This window comes from Mandrillus leucophaeus, unplaced genomic scaffold (assembly GCF_000951045.1).
Source record: "Mandrillus leucophaeus isolate KB7577 unplaced genomic scaffold, Mleu.le_1.0 Scaffold146, whole genome shotgun sequence".
NCBI classification, from domain to species: Eukaryota; Metazoa; Chordata; class Mammalia; order Primates; family Cercopithecidae; genus Mandrillus; species Mandrillus leucophaeus.
The window spans coordinates 1,461,230-1,471,618 of NW_012101432.1; the positions used below are offsets into that span (position 1 = coordinate 1,461,230).

General features: G+C 40.6%; 1 protein-coding gene across 2 annotated transcripts in view; it reads left to right on the plus strand.

The window, feature by feature from the left end:
• ALS2 (amyotrophic lateral sclerosis 2 (juvenile)) overlaps positions 1–10,389 on the plus strand; it is an 83,012-nt gene that overhangs the window by 35,617 nt on the left and 37,006 nt on the right. For both annotated transcript variants that reach the window (XM_011974488.1, XM_011974489.1), the window contains exons 9-12: positions 1,350–1,532; positions 3,643–3,814; positions 6,249–6,429; positions 9,347–9,412. In XM_011974488.1, coding sequence (XP_011829878.1) covers positions 1,350–1,532; positions 3,643–3,814; positions 6,249–6,429; positions 9,347–9,412 — 602 coding nt within the window. The remainder of the gene's footprint in view (positions 1–1,349; positions 1,533–3,642; positions 3,815–6,248; positions 6,430–9,346; positions 9,413–10,389) is intronic.

A 10,389-nucleotide genomic window follows, 5' to 3' on the forward strand; every position in this document is an offset into this window, starting at 1 on the left:
CCCATTCAGTATGATATTGGCTGTGGGTTTGTCATAAATAGCTCTTATTATTTTGAGGTACGTTCCATCAATATCAGGGGCAGTAGTTTTTGCAGTAACGCACTTTCTCCAAATGAAATCTTATGAGGAATCCCATACATAAAGCCCACAAATGAGGAACTACTTTGGTTAAGGATGGAGTAGGAGCCTGGAGCCCTGGCACCTGCCTTTGTGTGGTGGCTACTGAATCACTTTGTGGAATCCCAAGGTTTAAAAATTATTGATTTAAAGGCAGTGGTTCTCAAACTTTTGCATACATCAGAATCACCTGTGGAGTGCTTGTTAAAACAGAGTGCTGGGCTGGGCGCGGTGGCTCACGCCTGTAATCCCAGCACCTTGGGAGGCCGAGGCAGGCGCATCAGGAGGTCAGGAGATCGAGACCATCTTGGCTAATACGGTGAAACCCTGTCTCTACTAAAAATACAAATATTAGCCGGGCATGGTGGTGGGCACCTGTAGTCCCAGCTACTCGGGAGGCTGAGGCAGGAGAATGGCGTGAACCCAGGAGGCAGAGCTTGCAGTGAGCTGAGATCACACCACTGTACTCCAGCTTGGGCGAAAGAGCGAGACTCCATTTCAAAAAAACAAAAACAAAAAAACAGAGTGCTGGACTCTATTCCCCATTCCCCTTCCCCCAGTAGCTCTGGGGCCTGGGAATTTGTGTTTCTAATATGTTCCCAGGTGATGGCTGCTGCTGCTGCTGCAAAGACCACTCAGAACCACTGGTCTAAGGTATCCCTGTAGATGGGCTTGTCAGGGGGCTCTGCCTGTTTTAACATCCTGGGAGTAGGCACAGTAAAGTCACATAGGACCAGTAGAGTTCCAAGTGGGAAAACTGAATTTTCTCCCAAGAGTGTAGTTGGCCAGAATAGAATTTAGCCTTATTAGATTTTCTTTTACCTCAATTTTTGTGCACACAGCCAAATGTGGAAAGACAAAGGTATGTCCTAATTGTCACTTCTAGAGTAGGGCTCTGGAAGTTTCTGGGTCTCTTCATTATAATACAGTCTGTGCAGACTTTCAAAAGTAACAATAAAAAATTAGATGAGTGGTTTTTCCTTTTTAAATTCCAATTTTTCAGATTTTTATAAAAACAGTTCTAAATTTAAAAGCTGAACAAGGGATTCCGTCTTACTCCTGTACCTGCTGCTCTGCATTTGATTGGGCAAATTGCTGGGTGAGTCTGCTCTCAGATATGACTGACTTTGCACCATGCTTATTTAAGCAACCTAACGTTTCAGTTTCTGTGGATCTGAAGTTCTCTCTGATTGCCTTTATCTTAGACGGACACTGTCTTTCTGTCGTTGCAGATAAGCAGTGAAAATGGAGTCTGGAGCGTAGCCGCAGGCCAGGATTATTCCCTGTTTTTAGTGGATACAGAAGACTTCCAGCCTGGGTTATATTACAGTGGCCGAGAGGACCCTACAGAAGGTGACAACCTTCCAGAGAATCACAGTGGTTCTAAGACTCCAGTACTTCTCTCCTGTAGTAAGGTGAACAGGAATTGGATCCTAAGGCCCACATTCAGTAACACATGAGAAGTCTTTTTTGTTTTTATTTGTATGTATGCGTAATTATTAGTAAGCATCTCTAACTACCTTATTTAAAATTGCAAACTCCTTTTAATCCCACTTCATTCCTTATCTTTTCTCTCCTTATTCTCTCCAGAGGGCCTATCACCATCCAACACACTATATAATTAATTAATTTGTCTATTGTCTGTCCTCCTTACTGTAATGTAAGATTCAGAAGGGTAGGGATTTTAGGCTATCTCATTCACTGCTGTAGCCTCATAGTACATACTTTATAAACATTTGTTGAATTAACACCCTCATGTAGGAATATTGGAAAGTACATTTTACTGTGAAGTTTCCTGACTGCAGCCATAGAACCCTCGAGGTGAATCAGAACAGAAATAGAGCAGTTGAATTTCTAACTGTAAGTGGGAAGTAACAATGCAAGAGCCTGAGATAGGCTCATGGCAGACCGTGAGAGACCCGACAGACAACCAGCAGTGTTCTGTTTTCCCCTGCTTCACTTCTCTGCCTCTAATTTAATTAATTAATTTTTTGAGACCGAGTCTTGCTCTGTTGCCCAGGCTGGAGTGCAGTGACGCAGTCTTGGCCCATTGCAACCTCTGCCTCCTGGGTTCAAGTAATTCTCCTGCCTCAGCCTCCCAAGTAGCTGAGATTACAGGCGCCCACCACCACGCCCAGCTAATTTTTGTGTTTTTAGTAGAGATAGCGTTTCACCATGTTGCCCAGGCTGGTCTTGGACTCCTGACCTCAAGTGATCTGCCTGCCTCAGCCTCCGGAAGTGCTGGGATTACAGGCCTGAGCCACCTTGCTTGGCCTTAATTTTATTTCCTACTGTTTACCTACTGTTTATCCCCTTTTCATTTGATCTGCTTTCCTACTCTGTTTTCCTTTCTTCTTTTTCATAAACTGAAACCATTGGCTTATTTCTAGCTTTCCTTTTCCCCATAAAGTGACATGTTGCAGGGAAATTAACCCCCAAAACTAGTATATTCTAGGGTTTCTTATTTTTATTGAGTAAAATAGCATATTGACTTTTTAATTTAATTTAATTTTTTTAGTCTTTGTGTTTGTTTTTCTAGCTAGTAAGTTACGAATGCGTGGGAACAAGATCTTTCTTGCTAAAGGTAACACTGGAACTGAGTACAATGGCTCATCCCTATAATCACAGAACTTTGGGAGGCTGAGACTGCAGGATCACTTGAGGCCAGGAGTTCAAGACCAGCCTGGGCAACATAGCAAGACCCTGTCTCTACCAAAACAAAAAAATATTTAAAAATTAAAGGCAACATTGGCCAAGATGTGTCTGTAGTTGCTGGTCCTGGCGTTACATTCCCTATGAATGATTTCACAGTCTAGATAAAGGATCAAATGGGCCGATGAAAGGAATGAAGAGCTCTCGTGTGTGTCTTTGGTTACCATGGGATGTTAATAGTGCATTGGGTCTGTAACTTGCCTGCCTGATTTAATGGGATATGTGAATAAAGACATGAAATGTTTTTTATACAGTGGTATCCTGGGTAAATGACAAAAAGTCCCTTTTTAAGAAAATCTCGTTTCATTGTACAAAAGGCAGGTTAATTTTTGAATCCTAGATATTTTAATATATAGCATAGAGATTCTCCCTGATCTCGTTAATCTTATTTTACTCGGAAAGGGGTCCTGAGACATATATCCCTATCATTTGGATCTTTATATATCCAGGGTGTCTGTTTCCAAACACTTGTAATGTGAAATGAAAGGTATCTTGGAGATAATTGAAAGTAGGTGTATATAGTTATGTATAGATCCAGATATGCATATATAACAATGATGCACTGATGAACCAGCTCTAAAAAAAAAGAAGCAACCCCCCACCCCCCACCCCGCCAAAAAAAACCCTAGTCTGTAGTACTTGCAAATTTTCACTGTGGCCAATTTTCAAGCTGCCAATGGTTTAATTACTTGCTTGCAAATTTTCTGAATATTTAAGTTAGCTCTTGTCAGCTGATATAAGCCAGCTTCGGTATACCAAATTACTAACATGATTATATGTTATATTTAATCCTTTTATTTTCTTCTGTTTCAGCTTGGATATATAAGCAGAGTGACAGCAGGAAAAGATAGCTATCTAGCCTTGGTGGATAAAAACATTATGGGGTATATTGCCAGTCTCCACGAGTTAGCTACTACAGAAAGACGATTCTATTCAAAACTAAGTGATATCAAATCTCAGATTCTCAGGCCTCTTCTCAGTTTAGGTAAGTTGCAACCCCCTCTCTCCCACCACTAAATCATCAAGTCTTTATCTCTTCTTCCTATATCACAAATAATGAAAACCTGTTAGTTTATGGTTTACTTCTTTCTATCCGCTGTCTTTGTGTGTGTGTGTGTACACAGGTAGTCAACAATTTATAAACTGTTTCCAATTTGTCAATAGCCTCACTGCCCCTGCCCTGTCCTGCCACTCCCAGAGCTCCCTCGGCTTGCAGAAGTAGAAAAATGGAACTTTTAGGATATTCATGGCAGGGGAGCAAAAACAACTTTGGGAAAGTTGACCCTACATAAAGTTAGACTTCCAAACAACACTTCTGCCCCTGCTGGTCCTAAGAGATCTTCCAGTATACTATCTGAATTTTTTGTTTTCCTCATTATAGTTCTTAGAATTATATCAAGTAGAGATTTATTTGGATTTACAAGTAGTCTCTTAAAATTGTGGATAACTATAAGAGTGTTAAAGATCTTATCCAGCTGGGCATGGTGGCTCACACCTGTAATCCCAGCACTCTGGGAGGCTGAGGAGGGCAGATCACAAGGTCAGGAGTTTGAGACCAGCCTGGCCAACATGGTGAAACCCCATCTCTACTAAAAATTCAAAAATTAGCCAGGCACAGTGGCGGGCGCCTGTAATCCCAGCTACTCAGGAGGCTGAGGTAGGAGAATTGCTTGAACCCAGAAGGTGGAGGTTGCAGTAAGCCGAAATCGTACCAATGCCATCCAGCGTGGGTGACAGAGCAACACTCCATCTTGGGGGGAAAAAAGATCTTATCCCTCAGCATGAGTTGATTAAATCTGATTCTTTTTCTTAGCTATGCCCAGCTACAAAGAGATTGGAAGAGAGGGGGTAATACAGAGGGAATGGGTTACAGTAGTACTAGATGGGATGCCCCTGTCCAGATATACTGGGTACCTGGAGTTTCTGGGAGAATAGAAAGGAATGCAGAATGGAAGTTGAGGGAACTGTTGCAGATAAACTTTTCCTATTTCAAATTTTTTTTCTGGGCTTGGCCCTACAGTTAGAAAACAGAGAGGAAGTTTTCTTTCTCTTTCTCTGTCCTGCACTCCTTGCCCGCTGTGTTGATCCAGAATTCAGGCTAATACTCAATACATCACTTTTGCCACGTTGAGGACATTGTCTTTCTTGTGCAGGTCAGCCCATTGTTTCTTTTCTTTTCTTTCTTTTTTTTTTTTTTTGAGAAGAGTCTTGCTCTGTCACCCAGGCTGGAGTGCAGTGGCATAATCTCGGCTCACTGCAACCTTCGCCTCTTGGGTTCAAGCGATTCTTGTGCCTCAGCCACCTGAGTAGCTGGGACTATAGGTGTGCACCACCACACTTGCTAATTTTTGTATTTTTAGTAGAGACGGGGTTTTGCCCTGTTTCCCAGGCTGGTCTTGAACTCCTGGCCTCAAGTGATCTGCCTGCATTGGCCTCCCAAAGTGCTGGGATTACAGGTGTGAGCCACCGTGCCTGGCCTGCCCATTGTTTCTAGTGGAAAAACATCTTTTCAAACAACTAATTTACAGTCTTTGTGAATATAATCCCTTTGTAAGCTGAGGACTGTCTGCATTTGTGTTTTTGTTTTTATTACCTTCTGCCTTTTAAGTGTTGTGGAGTCTCTGTTCTATAAATTCCCCTCCTCTAGGTAGGCTGAACACTCCAGGACTTTGCCAAGGGAAAGGAAGCAATCTAAGCTGGAAGCTTCCTGGATTGCTCTGAAAGGAAAGTTAAATCTGCCTCTCTCCTGTCCTGGTTGCTGATTTCTTTGTTGGTCTTCCCAGTCTAGTTTCCTAATTGCTTGGAAGGAAGTGCTAGAAATGAAGACTTTTAGACAGGCAAAAAGCAAATAATATCCTGGTGCCCTCTCTGAAATTCAGAGCATCCTCGGCAGTCCAATGTTTGGACTGCCTTTTCTGCACTGATCGGTTGGGCTTGTCAAAGAGGCAAGTGGAGCAGAAGTCAGAACAAAAAAGCTGGAAATCTTAACAAAGATATAACACCCCAAGTGAGTTTAATTCCTGACTGTCATTAATCAGTGACTTAAATTAGATAATTGACTTCCCTTCTCTTGGCTTCAGATTACTTATCTTCAAAATGACCAGAGAGTTGCATTAGCTCAATGGTTCTCAAATTTGGCTCATCTTTAAAATCACCTGGAGAGTCTTTTTTAACAGAAAAAGCCATCCTGGAATCTATAAGGTTCCTGTGAATGTGTTTTTAACAAGTTCCTCAAAGCACTGGATACTGTGATCTTTGAGGTTGCTTTAATACTGTAATCATTTGAGTTCCTTAGTTGAGAGCACATGGCAACAGGTTAAGTAGTCTTAGAGGAATTCATAATCATAATCATATGATCGTAATAAAGTGATCGGTTTTCAGTTTATGTTGTTGTCATCATCATCATTATTTTGTTATAGAAAATTTGGGCACTACAACTACAGTCCAGCTGTTGCAGGAGGTGGCTAGCCGATTCAGCAAGCTGTGTTACCTCATTGGTCAGCATGGAGCCTCACTGAGCAGCTTCCTTCATGGGGTAAAGGAAGCCAGGAGTTTGGTCATCCTGAAGCATGCAAGTCTCTTCTTGGATAGTTATACAGAGCAAGTATCCAGTCCCGTGTCATGTTCAATCTCTGCAGGGTTATTCTGCCAAGGAGAACAGCTCCTTAATCAGAAGAGACTAGATTAGGGAGAGTGATATAAGGTAATAGAAATTGCAAAGCAGTTATTTTAATCTTAAGCCAACTATAGTTCTGGATTGCTAAAATTTAGTCTTCTCTAAGTGAAAAAAAAGGTTTAAAAAATGAATTATCATGTTTTCTTCTATATTCTAGCAGAGTGATAGCATAATTTACATAAAATGTACTATTATAAGTGGTTCTTTAGGAAACAATTTTGTTTACTTAACTAAATTGTACTAAAACTTGAAGCAATTAGTAACTAAACAAATTATTTTAAGACCAACTGCTGACTGTAAGTATGGAGCTGTTCTGATGTCTGCTTTTTACTTTTGTGTAAATGGAAGTTTTAAAAGACCCAACTATTTTTAACTTGAAGATGTTTTTTCTTAATAAAACCTAGAATAGTTATTCAAGGTTCTTTGCATGTTTTTCAAGTAAAATATCCCAAGTGTACTTGAAAATGTAACTTAAAATGTTTCTTACCTTTTCTTAACTTGTATTTTGATATGATGATGTGAGGCATAATTTAAGTGTTATTTTAATGTATGTTAGGTTATGCTTTGATCTGAAGTATGTATAGGTTTTGTTCTCTATTCATTCACACCTCAACCATCCAGCAAACACTGAGTGCCCACTCAGTGCCAGGCATTTGCGGGGAGCTCCAAGCCCACAGCAGCACAGCATGGGGCCTGCGAAAAGCACCAGCCCTCACGGAGTTCATGTTTTGTTGGTGTTTTGATTATTTATAACATAAATAACATGTCTATTACTGAAAACTGCACAAATAAAGATAATCAAGTATCACCCATAATCCTACCACCAGAACTAACCACTGTTTATCTTCTTAGTGTATTTCCTTTCCAACCTATGTAATATGTGCAGATAGTTGGATGCTATTTTAATTCTAAGCAAAATTGAAAATATTTCAAGCTGTTGTCTAAGAGGAAATATCCTGGTTTGAGTCTTTTAACACATCATCTTTCAGAAATGAAAAATAAAAATAATAGAACTTACTACTAGTTTTCTTTTTTAAAACTAGATTTTGTTGTTTTTGTGATTCCAGCTTTTACTGGTATAATTTTCATTTTTTGACTGGAATTCATCTCATAATACTTCTACTTCACTTCTTTTTCTTCTCTGGTACTTTAGGCCTTATGCTTAAAAATGCTTTTGTTTAGATATTTTGGGCTTTTTTTTAATATAACGTTTTATTCCTATAGATGGGGCAAGTAAAATATTTGGGTTTATGTATGAATCTTTAAAATTATTTTTATAATAAATTTAAAGTTATTGAAGCCTGGAGTGCAGTGGCACCATTACAGCTCACTGCAGCCTTGACCTCCCAGGCTCAAGTGATTCTCCCACCTCAGCCTCCCAAGAAGCTGGGACTACAGGTGCATGCCAGCACGTCCAGCTAAATTTTTTTATTTTTTGTAGAGACAGGGGTCTCACTATGTTGCCCAAGCTGGTCTCAAACTCCTGGGTGTAAGTTATCCTCCTGCCTTAGCCTCCCAAAGTGCTAGGATTGCAAGTGTGAGCCACTGTGCCTGGCCAAAATTATTTTTAATTGTGATAAAATACACATCACATAAAATTAACCATTATAACCATATTTAATTGTTCGGTACTGTGGGCTAATTTTCCTCAAAGTCAGTTGATTCCCTTTGCCAGCCCAGGTGTGTACAAGAAATGTACAAGGCTCAAAGCAGTATAACTAGACTTGTTCTTTAGCTGTATATCAATATTTAATCAACATTCTCTAACACTGACTCAACCACTTTTAACATATTTTCTTACCTTCACTGTCATTTCTTTTTTCTTTTTTTTTTTTTTGAGCTGGAATTTCGCTCTTGTTGCCCAGGCTGGAGTGCAATGGCACGGTCTTGGCTCACCACAACCTCTGCCTCCCAGGTTCAAGTGATTCTCCTGCCTCAGCCTCCCAAGTAGCAGGGATTACAGGCGCCTGCCACCGCGCCCAGCTACTTTTTGTAGTTTTAGTAGAGACAGGGTTTCACCATGTTGGCCAGGCTGGTCTCAAACTCCCGACCTCAGGTAATTCACCTGCCTCAGCCTCCCACAGTGCTGAGATTACAGGAGTGAGCCACCGCCCCCGGCCTTCACTGTCATTTCTTAATTGGGAAACCTGAAGTGAAGATTAGAGAAAATTTTCATTCAAAATTCAACTATTTTAATTATGTTTTCTCAAGTATGTTAATTAAGTTACCACATAATAGATATTGCTTGGTAGATACCAAGTAAATTACTGCATTTTCTGCATAGCTTTAGGTGTTTTTAAAATTTCCTTTTCTATTACCATCTTTTTTTTTTTTTTTTTTGGAGACAGAGTCTTACCCTGTCGCCCAGGCTGTGCAATGTTGGAATCACAGCTCACTGCAGCCTCAACCTCCCAGGCTCAATGGATCCTCCCACCTCAGCCTCTCAAGTAGTTGAGACTACAGGCATGTGCCACCATGCCTAACTAATTTTTCTATTTTTTTGTAGAGTCAGGTTTCCCCATGCTGCCCAGGCTGATCTCAAACTCCTAGGCTCAAGCGATCCTCCCGCCTTAGCCTCCCAAAGTGCTGGGATTACAGGTGTGAGCCAATGTGACCAGCCTTATATTACCATCTTTACTAAGCTGGAATTCCCCTACCCCTCCCTTTACCTCCATTATTGTAATTATTACACAACCTGCCCTTCACAAATGTTGACATCACAAAACTTCTGAAATTCATTGGTGAAATAATCAAGAATTATCTATTCCAGGTATGTGTTTGGAAACTGAAGAACTAATTTACATTTCAGCTAACATACATGTGTTTTCTTTTCTGCTCAAGGTATTGCACATCTATTACAAATTTCCTGGTTATGGGAGGATTCCAGCTTCTTGCTAAGCCTGCCATGTAAGCAAACCCACACCTTCCAGTTGTTCTCTCAACCAAAGATCATGTTTTATAGTGCTCTGTGTTTTCAAGTGCCCAGGGAAAGCTTTGACTTCATCATTTTACCAAACAAATCAAAATATAAACTTGGAGTAAGTCTTACAAAGGACAGGTACTATTAACCGCTGGTTATCATTGTAAGTAGTATGCCATTGAAAAAGCACTGAATGAATAGGCTCAGGTTCTGGGTCCTTCCGTGCTATCCCTGAGACTTTGGACAGCTCTCTTTACTTCAGTAGGCCTAGTGTTTTCTCATCTGAAAAATGATAATGTTCTCTTTCACTGGAGAGGAACAAATAATGTATGTGGTGATACACAGAAAAAAGTGCGCAGATAGAAAGTATTTGCATTTAGCTTCTGGGTAAATAATTTAAAAGCTCCTTACACAAGGCAATAATCCCAAATGGATAGTTTCTCAACAAGTGTTGACCCAGCAACAAAGCCAAGGTTTTAAAAAAATCTGTATTTAACTTTTTTTTTCTTTTTAAAATAGAAGAGATAGAGTCTCACTGTGTTACCCAGGCTGGTTAGGAACTCCTGGGCTCAAGTGGTTCTCCTGTCTCGGCCTCCCAAAGTGCTGGGATTACAGGCATGCACCACTGTGCCAGGCCAAAAATTCTGTATTTTAATAGAAAATACTTTAAATATGTACTCACCACCCAGATTTAGCAGATGTTAATGTTTTACCATGTTTGCTTTTTTTTTTTTTTTTTTGAGACAGGGTCTCGCTCTGTCATCCAGGCTGGAGTATAGTGGCACAATCTTGGCTCACTGCAACATCTGCCTCCTGGGTTCAAGCGATTCTCCTGCCTCAGCCTCCTGAGTAGCTGGGATTACAGGCGTCTGCCACCGCGCCCAGCTACTTTTTGTAGTTTTAGTAGAGACAGGGTTTCACCATGTTGGCCAGGCTGGTCTCAAACTCCCGACCTCAGGTAATT